The sequence below is a fragment of the Peromyscus californicus genome, unplaced genomic scaffold (assembly GCF_007827085.1).
Source record: "Peromyscus californicus insignis strain IS unplaced genomic scaffold, ASM782708v3 Scaffold_6__1_contigs__length_162567912, whole genome shotgun sequence".
Taxonomy (NCBI): domain Eukaryota; kingdom Metazoa; phylum Chordata; class Mammalia; order Rodentia; family Cricetidae; genus Peromyscus; species Peromyscus californicus.
In genome coordinates this window covers 465,445-480,198 of record NW_026294584.1, presented here as the reverse complement: position 1 = coordinate 480,198, position 14,754 = coordinate 465,445, and the positions used below count along the sequence as shown (strand labels likewise).

The following is a 14,754-nucleotide window of genomic DNA, read 5'->3' as shown; positions in this document are numbered from 1 at the left end:
CAATGTTATACTTACTTGCCAAAGCCTTTTTGCCAGCTGCATGGTAGGCTACGATGTATTTCCTGCCTTCTCTATCCTCTGTTTTTGTCTCTAATCCTGGGAAGAGAGATTTAATAGCTTGATGCATGATGGTTCTTTTTTCTTTGGTGTCCTCAATGACCTATTAAAAACAGATGACAGCTATTACTCTAACAAGTATTAAATAGGAAAATAACACAGTGAATCAGTGAAGACATGGCTCATTTCATCAACTATGCAAAAGTCAACAAGAATGCTTGGCTATTATTTCAGAAAACATTTTCCAGCTGCCTGATATTGATGATCCCAAGGGCTTGTGGACAGAGCATATCCATCTCCAGACACTACACAAGCACTTCAGATTCATCTTTTTCTTTAATCCTCGTAAGCTCCCTGTTAACCCACCATTGTGCCATATATGGAGATGAGAATGAGGTGCAGGGAAATCACAGAATATATTTGAAGTTACATAATGGGAAGGTATGAGAGCTGGATTTGAAACGAAGCAGTCAAGCCCTGTGATCACCCACAGAAGTTGCTTTTGGTATCTTTTCTAGACAAAAAGCATAGGGAGTCCCAGAGCAAGAAGCTGACAGACAAGCCTTCGGGGTATCAGAAAGTTAATACCTCTGGCAACTCAGCCCACAAGTGTCTCCTACTGAACTTTATTTTATATTAAATTATTTTATGGGGAAAAATCTAACACAATTAAGAAAACCAACATAAAGAAAATTTAAACTTATCATTCAAACAACTTTTTGTCAGCTTTCAACGTTTCTCACACTAAGAAACAGATTTTACCTCTATTCAATAGCACAAATGGCTGGATATGCCACATTATAAAAAAAAAAAAGATTTTTCAAAACATGATGATGCTGTATTCAGTGCACAGGAATTTTCTAATTCATTATCTTAAAAATGCTGATAGTGTAATATGTTAACTGGGCCACTTGACCTCTTGCAGAGGACCTGGGTTGGTTCCCAGCAACAAGTGGCAGGTTATAACCATCACTAAGTCTAGTTCCAGGAGAATTTAACACTCTCTTTTGACTTCCTTGGGTACCAGGCATGCAGGTGGTACATAGACATACAGGTAGACAAGACACTTATTATATAAAATAAACAAATACTAAAACAAAAAAGTATTTCCTCTTAATTTAATAGCTAAGGTAACTTGCCTATAATTTATGCCCTTTAAAGGTTAAAACTGGGGGGGCTATAGAAATAGCTCAGAGGATAAGAGCACTGATTGCTCTTCCAGAGGTCCTGAGTTCAATTCCCAGCAACTACATGGTGGCTCACAACCATCTGTAATGAGATCTGGTGCCGTCTTCTGGTCTGCAGTCATACATGCTGTATATACAATAAATAAATAAATCTTAAAATAAGTAAGTAAATAAATAAATAAATAAATAGCTCAGCAGGTAAGAGATCTGGATGTCCTCCCAGAAGACCTGGTTCCTATTCCCAGCACCCACATGGCAGCTCACAACTGCCTTTAACTCCAGTTCCAGGTGATCTGAGACACCCTTCTGGCCTCCTTGTGCACCAGGAACATAAGTGGGACACAAGCATATATCATGCAGGTAAAACACCCATAAACATAAGTAAAAGAAAAAGAAAAAAAGTTAAAACAGTTAGCAGACAACATAGCTGTCAGGATAAGAGTTAGTCTGTCACACGTGGGAAATGTACACAGGGTGATACAACACTATATTACACATTCAGGGAAACTTGTACTCTATCTTTAATTGTCCTTACAGACAACTCTTTCTTTTTTCTTTTTAAAAATGTATTTATTTTTATTTCATGAGTGTGTTTTGCCTGCAGGTATGTATTTGTACCACATGTGTGGCTGGTGCCAGAGAAGGTCAGAGGAAGGCATTGGATTGCCTGGAACTGGAGTTTCAGACAGCTGTGAGCTACCACGTGGGTGCTGGGAATTGAACTCAGGTCCTCTGCAAAAACAACTGGTCTTAACTGCTGTGGACATCTCTCTAGCCTTAACTGCTCTTCTAGACAATTCTTAAATCCATACTTAAAAACATAGGCAACCCCTCCCCCCACTGCCTATGGCCTGACTCTGGCAGTCACTGTTGGTCATGGCCGTGTGAGAAAAGGGGAAGGGAGGAGAGGACAGGGGCAAGACCCAAAGAAGCTGAAGAAACTACTTACTATTGATGACAATTAAAAAAAAGATTTCGCCAGGCGATGGTGGCACACACTTTTAATCCCAGCACTCGGGAGGCAGAGCCAGGCGGATCTCTGTGAGTTCAAGGCCAGCCTGGTCTACAGAGCTAGTCCAGGACAGGCTCCAAAGTTACAGAGAAACCCTGTCTCGAAAAAACGGAAAAGAAAAAGAATTCCAAATTTAATTTAAAAGATGTTTTTTGACAAATGTGATGGTGTCTTTAATTCTAACACTCAGGAGGCAGAGGCAGAGGCAGTCAGATCTCTGTGAGTTCAAGGCCAATATGGTCTACATAGAGAGTTCCAGGTTGTCTCAAAACAAACATTTTTTTCCAGACAGGATGATATTTAGTCCCAGCTATTCTTGGAACTCCTGATTCTCCTGCCTTCATTACCTAAGTGCTGAAATCCAGGCCTGTGATGGTGTGACAAGGTTAAGACACTATTTTGAGAAACAGAACACACGCCAAACAACCAACCCAGGAGCTTTTTTTTTTTTTTAAATGACTTACTCTGTGTTAAGGAGGTAAGTGCAAGAATGTGTGGACAACACAGGTTGATGCATGTGTAACGGAACTAAAGAGAGCTGTTTCTAGAGAGAATTCTGCCAAGCCTGGTGCCCTTTCAACAATGAAAAACATTATTTTTGTTGGTGATATAAAGAAGATATAGAGCTAGGTGTGGTAGAGCACGCCTTTAATCCCAGTGCTCAGGAGGCAGAGGCAGGTGGATCTCTGGAGTTCAAGGCCAGCCTAGTTTACAGAGTGAGTTCCAGGACAGTCAAGGCTACAAAGAAACCCTGTCTCAAAAAACCAAAAAAGAAGGGGGGGGGGAGGGGATATAGAACTCAATTTATGAGACTATTTAAAAAAGAATAGCAAGGCTAAAACTAAGTAAGCTGTGGAAAACAGAGAGTACATAAAGGGGGCTTGTTTCTGTAACTTCTGATTGGGGCAATAAACCTGTGCCGAGGTATAACCTGAGGGACTGAGGAGATAACTTAGTATAGGGCTTGCCAAGCAATCACATCCTTAGCTGGACTTCCAGAACCCATACTAAAGAGCTGGGCATGGTGATCCACACCTGCAATCCCAGCACTGGGGAGGCAAAGAGAGGCAGCTTCCTGGGACTCACCTGTGAGGCAGACAGGGCTAACTGGATGAATTCTAGGCCAAGTGAGAGACTGTCTCAGAAATCAAGGTAGATGGCTCCTGAGGAAGGACACCCAAGGTTGTCCCCTGGCCTTCACATGCACCTATCCACCTGTGCTCTCACACATAAAAGAAAAAGGTACAATAGTCAGGTATGGTGGTATAAACCTGTAACCTTGCCTTGGAAGATAGAGGCAGGAGGATCAAGAGTTTGAGGTCATCCTTGGCCATATAAGAGTCTGAGGCCAGGATAGGCTATATGGTCTCAAAAAACACAAGCTGGGTGTGCCGGCATACATTGTAATCTCAGCATTTGCAAGATGGAGATAGGAGGAAACAAGTTCAGCCTAGACTATGAGACCCTGTTTCAATAAGAACAAAACAAACAAACCTTTCCTTGATATATTTATGTTGAAATTGATTATTTATCCTGATTTAAACAAAGTAAAACTAAAACTAGTAGACTGCCCTTTGAGATCAATAGGACAAGCCACCTTTTTGTTAAACACAGCTAGCTCTTCTGTGGTAACTTATGAACATGCACCCTGAAGGAAGCACACAAACCCAAGCTCCCTCTTGCACTGCTTACCTCAATGGCAACACTGGTTTCTTTATTTTTGAAAAGCTGGAGCTCCTCCAACTGCTGCTTGTCCTCAGCTGTCAAAACAGTGAGCGCTTCTTCTGGAGGGTCCTTTAACCACAGAAAGCAAGTAAGTCACACAGAGACAGTAAAACTACCTTTCTAGGATCTTTAGGAAGAGCTACTATATACAACAGGTGGATTTTTCTAGAAAGATTTCTACCTCCTTGTCCATTGGAACAGATAAGTCATCCAAATGGCTGATCCGTCCATCTTTTCCAATTTCATGAACAACAAAGTCAGAATATCTAATGAAGAGAAAACCAAAGTTTTTAAGAAGTGAGCATTTTACTTTCTACTAATTTTAGGACAAACTTTACTCATTCTAAATAAGAGATTTAAAGAAAATCTCTTATTTTAATGAACACTGAAACACATATAGTTTCATACCTAAGTTTCTGAAATATTATTATAGAAAATATTAACAAATGCAAAATGAAAGCCATCAATGTTTATGGCTCCATTAGTATAGTGCTTGAGTAGCAAGCATGGATGAAGACTTGAGTTTGATCCTCAGCACCCATGTGAAAAAGCCACATGTGGGTGCCCATGTTTGTAATCTGTTGGGAAGGCAGAGACAAGAGGATCCCTGGAGCCTGCTGACCTGCCAGTCTATATGAATTGGCGAGTCCCAGGTTTTAAGACTGTTTCAGAAAACCAATGCAGAAGAACTGAAGAGATAGCTCAATGGTTAAGTGCACTGGCTGCCCTTGCAGAGAACATGGGTTTTGGTTCCCAGTAACCACATGGCAGTCCACAAGTGCTTGTAACTGTAAAATCAGTTCCAGTGGACCTGATGCCCTTTTCTAGCCTCCTTGGGCACTACACACACACGGTGCAGATAAACACATACAGACACTCACACCATACACATAAAATCAATCTTTAAAAATAATTATGTGGGGAGTGACTGAGGAGGGCTTCCACATATACATGCATACATCTAAGGTTATACAGTCTATCTAAGGTTATACAGTCTATCTTAAATTAAGTCATAAATAGAGTCAATTAATTAAAACTAAATAGTTGCCGGGGGGGGGGGGTGGGGGGGGGGGGGGGTGGGGTGGGGGGGGTGGTGGTGGTGGTGGGGGGGGGGGGGGGGGGGTGGCACACGCCTGTAATCCCAGCACTTGGGAGGCAGAGGCAGGTGGATCTCTGTGAGTTTGAGGCCAGCCTGGTCTACAGAGCTAGTCCAGGACAGGCTCCAAAGCTACGGAGAAATCCTGTCTCGGAAAAAAAAAGAAAAAAGAACCCCCCCCCAAAAAAACAAACTAAATAATTAAATCAGAACCCAGTAAGTCTGTCATAAGCTACTGTGAAAGCTTTTTTCTATTATCACACTTAACATCCTCTTAACAACTTCCACAGTGACACTGGTATCCATCTTGTGGATGTGGATACTGAGGCTCAGGAGCCTCAGCTAACTATTAAGTAGCTGAACAGAGTCATATCCAAATTTTCCTGGCTCCAAACAACTTCTAGTTCCTACTGAAAAATATGGTTTATTCAGATAAAACAACTTAAGATTATAAGATGAATTCAGCAAGAAAAAAAAATACCTTGAAAATGTCTAAAAGAATTTAACAAAACAAATACCATACCCCCACACACTAACAATATGCATCACTGGGAAATTATGTTTATTTAAACAGTTCTAGGAAAAATCTCTCCTTGATAAGAAATAAGAATTCATCATAAGCCAGATTGTGAATTAAAGGCCAAACTGATTAAGGAGCAAGATTCTGTCAAGAAAGAACAAGAGAAAAGGCAAAAGAAACAGGAGAAACAGGAAGAAAGCAAGAACTATAATGGGTACAGTATAGTAAGAGTGTTTGCCTAGTGTGCATGAGGCTTTAGGTTCAAAACACAGGACCACAGAAAGCAAACATGTTCAGAATCCAAGACTATTTACTTAGGCAGCTCTCCCCACTCTGTCCCTTTTTTGATCAGAAATGTAAACAATCCTTGGGTTTAGAAAACTAAATTGAGGGGTTGGAGAGATGGCTCAGCGGTTAAGAGCACTGGCTGCTCTTCCAAAGGACCCGGGTTCAATTCCCAGCACCCATAAGGCAGCTTACAACTGTCAGTAACTTCAATTCTAGGGGACACCCTCACATAGATATTCATACAGGCAAAACACCAATGTACACAAAATAAAAATAAATAAATTATACAAAGAAAAAAGAAAAATACAAGGAAAGTTGGGTGTGAAGGCATATCCCCAAATTTCTAACACTCAAGAGTCTGAGGATTGAGAGTTCATGACAACTTCTGGGTTAACCTGGGCTACTTAGAGAGACACTGCCTCAAAAAAAACAAACAGCAAAAGATTTTCTTAAAAAACAAAGAGGGAACAAAGAAAAGGAAAATGGAAGAGCGGGACTGTAGCTCAGTTAGTGGAGCTTCGCTAGCATGCCTAAATCCTGGGGCTTGAATAGAGAAAAACAGAGAAAGCTAAACAAAAGACTATATTGCTGATTTCTTTCTGAAGGAAAGTATTAACACAACTAAAACAAACATGTTTACTAAACTCACCTTTCTTTTAAGATCCCTGAGAAGCCCTCATGAGGGCTCACAAACTTCGTGATGCCTACATCAAGTTCTGTGAGCCCATGCTTCATCATATCTGCAAAACTCTCGGGCTCCTCCTCTTCCCCTGTCTCTGAAAGACCATCTTCCTCCTCTTCCTCCTCTCGCACCTGAGCACTGGAATTCTTTTCATCTTTCTTGGCACCTTCAACTTCTGGAGGTCCAGGCTCATCCTCACTGCTGTGTAGACCGTCATTTTCTACCCCATCCTGACTGTTGGTCAGATAGCACTCTGAGACCTTCTGTTTCTTTGTCTCCTCCTGCAGGGCCACGCCATCATTATCTTCCACAACAAGGCACCCACGTTTCAGGGACATGCTTGTCATTTCCATCTTTAAGGCTCCAAAAAAAACATTTAAGAGGACCTTTCAGAGAGGAGAAAAGAGTAGAAGTTAACAATCTCCCATAAAGAAGCTAGTTTTGGTAAACAGAGGCACAGTGAACCTTGTTCAGAGGATCCTTAAAAAATCATTTATTAAAATAATTATCAGGGGTGTGGAAAGATGGCTTAATGGTTTAAGAAGCTTGCTGATCTTTCAGAGAACCCAAGTTTGGATCCCAACACCTATATCAGGTGGCTCACTGGACCTGCCAGTCTAGCTCTAGGGGATTAAATGCTCTCTTCTGGTCTTCTAAGGCATCACATACACATAGCATTCACTGACACACATTCATATAAATAAAACATGAAAGTATCTTTTTAATGAGAAAATAAGTAATTCTGATAAAGGCATACACTCAAAAGCCTAGAAACAGAAAACATAGTACAACAGTTGGTACCAATAGTCTCACGAATATAACCAGGTGCAGTGGCACATGCCTTTAATCCTAGTATTTGGAAGGCAGATCAGGTGGATTTCTGTGAATTTCAGGCCAGTCAGGGTTACAGAAGAACCCTACCTCAACAAACCAACAGATAAAAAACTTAAAAAAAACATATGTAGTTTTAAGCCAGAAATATGTTTTTTTTTTAGGGATTTAGCTTAAGAAAATAATTTAGAGAGGGGCTAGCAAGATGGTTCAGTAGTTAATAGTATTTGTTGCTCTTGCAGAGGACCTGGGTTTGGTTCCTGATACCCACTCACATGGTGGCTCACAACCATCCCTAATTTGTTTCAAGGGATCTGACGCTTTCTTTTGGCCTCTGCAGAAACTAGACATGCACGTGGTGCACATATATATATGCAAGTCAAACTCTCATACATAAACATTTAAAAACTAAAACAAAACAAACCCAAACCAAACAGAATATAAATTCAGGGGGTGAAGGGATGTCTCAGAAGTCAAGGGTACTTGTTGCTCTTTCAGAAGATCCATGTTCAGTTCCTAGCACCTGCATGTAGTAGGCGTACAACTGCCTGTAATTCGAGTTCTTGGGGATCCAATGCTCTGTTCTGGTGTCTGAAGCTACCTGTATACACACATATACATAAACAGACACACATGTATGCACATAAAACAAATTAAAAATAAGCTGAATAATGTGTAGATACAACTGACTAGGAACTGCAAAAGGTGATTACTTCTAGGTGAGGACTGAGGTGGTTAAGTGCTAGCAGTGTGCTTTCATTGAATACCACCACTGTTCTATTATAACTTTGTTCCAGGCATGTGCATCATCTTTTCAAAACTGATAAAATACAGTAGTATATAAATGAAAGCACACTCACACCATACCAAGAGTTATGGAGTACTGTTGTATAATACCAATAAAGTCATCCGGGTATGATGGTATACATCTGTAGCCTCAGCACTTGAGAGGTAGAAATTGAAGGACCAGGAGTTCGAGGCCAGCCTGGGATATAAGAGATAGTGATGGTGGCTTAGTCAGGAGGATCTCAACTTTCTCCCCAGCACTAATTTTCTTTTTTTGAAGCTGGAGCCTGGCAAGGTGTAGACAGAAGGATTCTCTGGGGTTCACTGCTAGCCAATCTAGCCAAACTGCTGAGCCTCATATTCAGTGAGAGACCTCTTCTCAAAAAGCAAAGCCAACAAGACAGCTTAGTGGTAAGGAAGTGTGAATGCCTGGCCTGGCTTGAGTTAGATCTTCAGGTAGAAGGGGAGAATAGATTCCCATAGTGGTCCTCTGACCTCCACAAGTACACCCACAAACACACACACATACATACAATTAAATATAAACAAATGTAATTAAAAAATAAAAAAAAATACTAAGGTGGAGAAAGATAGAAGACATCTGACATTGGCCTCTGGCCTCCCTCTGAATTTCCCTCAAAACATACGGACACAAGACAAAAATAAAACAAAACAAAATGAAACCAAACCAAACCAAACCAAACCACAAATTGTAAATATATCAGGTTGGTCTTAACTCTTAACTCTCTAACCTCAGCTTCTTGAGTGCTGAGATTGTAGATGTGCTCCACTATGACAGCTATGTTATATATGTGACCATAATTTAAAAAGACACAGCCCCCCAACAGATTATTATTTAATCGGACCAACTGCAAAATCTAAGAGCAAAATCTAAGACATCACACATACTTCCCCAGTGAAGAGGAACTCAGGAGAGGGGCAAACACAGAGCAATCAAAATAAAGATATTCTGGACGGTGTGTACTTATCTACTTGATCTTACTTGAAACTAAAATAGGGATGTTACGTTTTTCCTATTTTTGTTACATAGACAGAAAAGTGAACTTACCAACCAACTTAGCAAACATATCCATATAAACCATAAATGAGCTCCAAAAATACTCTAGTCCTCTAAGTATGGTTAATGAAAAACCAGAAATAGCCATGGTTAGATATTAAAAATCAAGGAAATTCTAAGGATTGGCAGATTTTGCTTCATGTCATAGACATGACCACCTGAGCAATCACTGAGAGGAGTAATTACAATAACGGGCTCGTTGCTGTCAAAGGACTGACTGGTCAGGAATCTTGCGGGCTGCAAGAATATATTATAGAGATTCAGCTATGTATTAAAGCTATACTTTGACCAGCCAAGGGTCTGTCAAAAGGCAAGCCATTTACTATGAATATTTGGTGTTATCCAGTTTTTAATATTCTACCTGTCTTCTGCTATGAAATTCTTGCGTGCCAAATACTATAGACCATTTGGCAAACAGATAAGCTCAGATCTGCTTAACTTCTAGGTAACTAACTCCCCTGCTGAGCCTAGGAGACAAGCAGGCTCCTAGACGTATAGCTTTGTTTCTTGTGCAAATGAAGCTCAGGCCATCCCCTTCCTTCAGCCTAGGGGCATTGCAGAGAGATTGAGGACAATAGGGTGTTTTACATAACCATGGCCAGGGAGAGGATAGGAGTGAACCGTGAGGCAGGAACAGCAGACACAGAATAGTGTGGCCAGAGAGAGAAGAGGAAGACAGGTTTTATAGAGGTTAAAGCAGATCTCGGGTAGAGTTTTCTGAAAGCTAGGAATAAGGAGCTAGGAAGGTGAGATGGAGGACAAAGGGACAGAGGGCATAGAGCAGGTCAAAAGCATAGGAGCTTACTAAAACTACGAGGACAGGAAAACTGAGCACAGAGAGAAGCTGAATGTGAGGACAGAGCTGAAGCTGTATAGACAGAATTGACTGAGAATAAAGTGAATGGACTAAAGATTAACTCAGTGTGCTTAGATTCATTTGATATCCCTTAGATTAGTATCCTTAGCCACTTGTAGCATCTGTTCTGGACCCTGATAGAAATCTCAAGGCAGGCGCTTGGGGGGAATTCGTTATACAGGAGGAGATTCTGACACCCGTTCACAGGCCACAACACTTAGCAGAGAGGCAAGCACAGCCAGAAAAAGCCATGCATGCAGCCTGGCTCAGGAACTTTATAGTCAGACCGTCCACCTCTCCCCCAGATTTAGAAGGAACACCAGATCTCCTCTGTAACTCAGAGCAAGATTCCTAGGTCTTGCAATTTAGTAAGTGGGTCACTTATCATCTTCTGAGTTGTTGGAAAACTAAAATATGATGCTTTGGACAAATATCTAATATCTCTCCCCATTCAACTTTGTTCATTGACATTTTTTTTTTTTCTTTTAACTTTGGAGCCTGTCCTGGATCTCACTCTGTAGACCAGGCTGGCCTTGAACTCACAGAGATCCACCTGCCTCTGCCTCCCAAGTGCTGGGATTAAAGGCGTGCCCCACCAACACCGCCGCTGCCACAGCCCTGTTCAGTGACATTTATTATGTCCCCAGGAGAGGAGACATGACAAATAACTAAGACCTGTTTTTTTTTTTTTTTTAACCCCCTCCCCTTTTGTTTGTTTGTTTGTGACAAGGTCTCACCACATAGCCCTGGATGTCCTGGAATACACTTATATAGACCAGGCTGGCTGACTACCTCTGCCTCCCAAGTGTTGGGATTCACGGTGTATGTCACCAGGCCTGGTCCCTAAGACATTTCTTATTCACTTTTTAATTCTTGAGCTATTGTTGATGCTAAAGCATGGTTTGCTTTTAAATACTTTTGCTTTTTGAGACAGGGTCTCATGAAGTGTTGTGCATGATGAGCAAGTGTACCCTCTGTCTTTACTTTGAGACAGGGTCTCATGAAGTGTTGTGCATAATGAGCAAGTGTGCCCTCTGTCTTTATTTTGAGACAGGGTCTTCCTAAATTGCTTAGAATGCCCTTACAATGCAGCCCAGGCAGCTTTGAACTTGTGGTTCTCCTGCCTAGGCCTATAAGAGCAGGCATGACTTAGAAACACTCTCTTTAAAGGCAGAGCACACTCTATATCCTCTTCTGAAAAAAGCCACTAAGACTATTAGAATCATTTACTCTAACATTTATTGAGTATAAATTATCCTGTGTAGGCACTAGAGAAAAATGGAAGACTTCTTGCAATGAAACAGATGACATTCTACTCGAGGATAGAAAAACAAAATAAATTGGCGGGGTTTGTGCTCAGAAGAACATTTGCCTATCATGCCCTAGGTTCAATCCTCAGTACTGCAAACAGCTAAACAAACCCTCTATGAGGACATGCAAGGCATTTAGAAGCAGAGAAAGATGAGCAGAGAGGGGTCATTTTGGGAGAAGCCTCCATAAAGATGTTTTAAAGACTTGAAGAAAGCAGACCTGAAAAATGGGTGAGAGTCCCACAGGGGCAGAACGGAACTCGTGAAGATCCCAGCTAGAAATTAGGGTGACAGACCAGTGGGTCTGTTATTTCTTTCCAGGATACAAAATCTCAGTTTCATTAGTGCCTTGTACTGCCTCTAACAAAAGTGTTGGAACAGCTGAGTGTGATGGTCCAAGCCTTTGAGTTCCAGGCCAGTCTAGTCTTCATAGAGAGTTCCAGGACAGCCAGGCTACATAACAGAGAGACTCTACCTTGACTAAGTCCCTGATGGTCCAAGCCTTTGAGTTCCAGGCCAGTCTGGTCTACATAGAGAGTTCCAGGACAGCCAGGCTACATAACAGAGAGACTCTACCTTGACTAAGTCCCGTCTCAAAACTATGTGTTCAAATGAACTTATTAAATTAACAAATTCTGTCTGTTGGCTATTTGCTAATTATTGGACATTATTTCACTCTTTCTCACTATAGTGAATAGTCTGATTTTTGACAGTTTCCTTCAATAATAAAAACATTGGGCGGTGGTGGTGCACGCCTTTAATCCCAGCACTCGGACTCGGGAGACAGAGCCAAGCGGATCTCTGTGAGTTCGAGGCCGGCCTGGTCTACAGAGCGAGATCCAGGACAGGCACCAAAACTACACAGAGAAACCCTGTCTTAAAAACCAAAAAAAAAAAAAGGGCTGGAGAGATGGCTCAGAGGTTAAGAGCACTGACTGCTCTTCCAGAGGTCCTGAGTTCAATTCCCAGCAACCACATGGTGGCTCACAACCATCTGTAAACGAGATCTGGTGCCCTCTTCTAGCCTGCAGGCACACATGCTGCATACATAATAAATAAATAAATCTTTAAAAAAAAAACCAAAAAAAAAAAAAAAAAAAAAACCATTGCCCTGCCACTGGGGCATACCAATTTACAGACGGCCACAGATTTTGTTGTTGTTGTTACTGGTGGTGTTTTAGAGTGGGAACAAATCAAAACACCACCTATATTTTAGTGATTTTTAAAAAAATTAATTCAAGTGGCCTTGAACTCTCTTCCATCCATACTTTGACAGGCGCTAATTAACAGCAATAATCCTGTGCTTCTTAAAGCCCCCTCCCTCAGTTTAGGCTGGTGGTAAGGACCAAAGGGTAAAGTAGCCTGCACAGTCATCCAGCAGAGGCTGGAGAAAAGACCCCTGATGCCGGCCTGATTGCTTCCGCGGGTGTGAGAAGAGCAGCGGCCCCCGAGGCCTGCCCAGTACGTAAGACGTTTGCGGCCAGTACCAGCACCAGGCTCAGACCGGTGCAGGGTAGTCGGACGATCTCGGGGATTGAGCAGGGCTGGGGAAATGAGTTTCGGGAGGCCTGAGGCACCTCCAAGCAAGGAAGGAGAGGAAAAAGTTCCGGTCCACAGCACCGCGGCCAAAGAGAGGATCTGGACGCAGCGCCGCCTAACGACCGGCCGGGATCAGGGCAAAGAGCCGGGATCAGGGAACACGGATAGGGAACTGGGGATCTGAGATCCTGGATCGAGGAGCATGGAGCAGATACTGGACAGCGAGGAATGTGGAGGAGGCGGAAAAAACTGGGGCGGCGCAAGCTGCGACCACGGCCGGCCGCGCGCGTCTCCGAAGGCCTGGGGCCGCGCCGCCTAGCCATGCACTTACCCGGAGCCTGCGGGCGCCGGCTAAGCGCGGAAGAAGGCGCTGGGCTCGGGACGCAGAAGGGCGGCGGCCACTCGGAGGAGACAGCGGCCAGCGCCAACCTACATAGGGTACACCGCGAGGAAACCGACACGTACAAGATCTCCCACCAGCCGCCGGGCTCGCACACGTGCGGCGTGGCGCGGCGCTGCGCAGACCACGCCCTAGGGCGGAGTCCGTCTCACCAGCCCCGGGTCCCGGCAGGACGCTCCGCCCACCAGCGCCCGGGAAGCCTCTTGCCACATGCAAAGAATTCTGAACACCTTTAGGGCTTCAAAAGCAGAGACTGCCTTTTCAGGTATTAATTGCGCTTGAGTGAGAGCTTCTTTCACAGTTACAACCTTTTATTATAGTTAATAGCACATATTAATTGAATGGGTTTCCTATCAATAATTCCATGCTTGTATTGTGTGCTTCGATCGTGTTCAGACAATATGACCATTTCTTGTTGCATCCAGTGAACAATAATGAAAAAAGAATCACTTTATTTCTCTTATACAACTTGGTACTTGCAAATATAACAAGAGCTAAGAATGCCAATCTCCCCAATTCCTCTTTAAGACAGGATTTTTGACTCTGTAACCCAGGCTGGCCTAGAACTCAGGGCAATCTACTGCTTCAGTCTGTTTTTGCCACTTCTTAGTTTTGACAATTCCCCAGTAGGACTATCTTCAATAAAATCCCATAATTGCTGATTTATGCTTTGAGGTAAAGAAATATAAAATGTATTTTTCTTCTCATGCTCTTCAAGTAGCAAACTGATCAATTCAAAGCACCTTATAACATTTCAGATGTAATTTTTTGCCAGACTTCAACTCAGGGCAAAAAAAAAAAAAAACACCCAAAACAAAAAACCAACTCAAGATGTGTGGAATGACGGTTTGAAAGAAAATGGCCCTCAAAGGGAGTGACACTATTAGGAGATGTGGCTTTGTTGGATTGGATATGGCCTTGTTGGAGGAAGCGGGTCACCGTGGAGGTGGGTTTTGAGGTCTCATGTATGCTCAAGATTCTACCCAGTATCTTAGACCACTTGCTGTTGCCTGCCAGATGTAGGACTCTCAGCTCCAGCTCCAGCACCATGTCTGCCTGTACACTGCCATGTCCCTCCATGATGATAATGGACTGAACCTCTGAACTGTAAGCGAGCCACTCCAATGAAGTGTTTTCCTTTATAGGAGTTGCTGTGGTCATGGTGTCTCTCCACAGCAATAGAAACCCTAACTTAGACACCGAGTGTCACAAGCCTCTCGTCCCAGCACCATGATGGGGGCAGAAGGACCAGAGGCTTAAGGTCATTTTGGGCTATTTAATGAATCCCAGATAAACATAGGTTAGGTAAGAACTTGTCTCAAATTAAAATTTATTTCAAACCTTTGTATTTCTCTTAGACTTGTGTTTGTTGTATTTCTGTGTATAT

At 42.5% G+C, this 14,754-nt stretch overlaps 2 protein-coding genes across 3 annotated transcripts in view; one reads left to right on the top strand and one right to left on the bottom strand.

Annotated features, from left to right (window-relative positions):
• Pus7 (pseudouridine synthase 7) overlaps positions 1-13,491 on the bottom strand; it is a 47,210-nt gene extending 33,719 nt beyond the window's left edge. For both annotated transcript variants that reach the window (XM_052720325.1, XM_052720326.1), the window contains exons 1-5: positions 13,299-13,491; positions 6,535-6,953; positions 4,163-4,247; positions 3,949-4,050; positions 16-160 (exon numbers count right to left, since the gene is read on the bottom strand). In XM_052720325.1, the coding sequence (XP_052576285.1) occupies positions 16-160; positions 3,949-4,050; positions 4,163-4,247; positions 6,535-6,920 (718 nt within the window). In that variant the 5' untranslated portion in view covers positions 6,921-6,953; positions 13,299-13,491. The remainder of the gene's footprint in view (positions 1-15; positions 161-3,948; positions 4,051-4,162; positions 4,248-6,534; positions 6,954-13,298) is intronic.
• Positions 13,492-13,513: 22 nt separating this feature from the next.
• Positions 13,514-14,754, top strand: part of Rint1 (RAD50 interactor 1) — a 63,480-nt gene continuing 62,239 nt past the window's right edge. Inside the window, exon 1 of the mRNA XM_052720319.1 lies at positions 13,514-13,632. Within this exon, the coding sequence (XP_052576279.1) occupies positions 13,578-13,632 (55 nt within the window). The 5' untranslated portion in view covers positions 13,514-13,577. The remainder of the gene's footprint in view (positions 13,633-14,754) is intronic.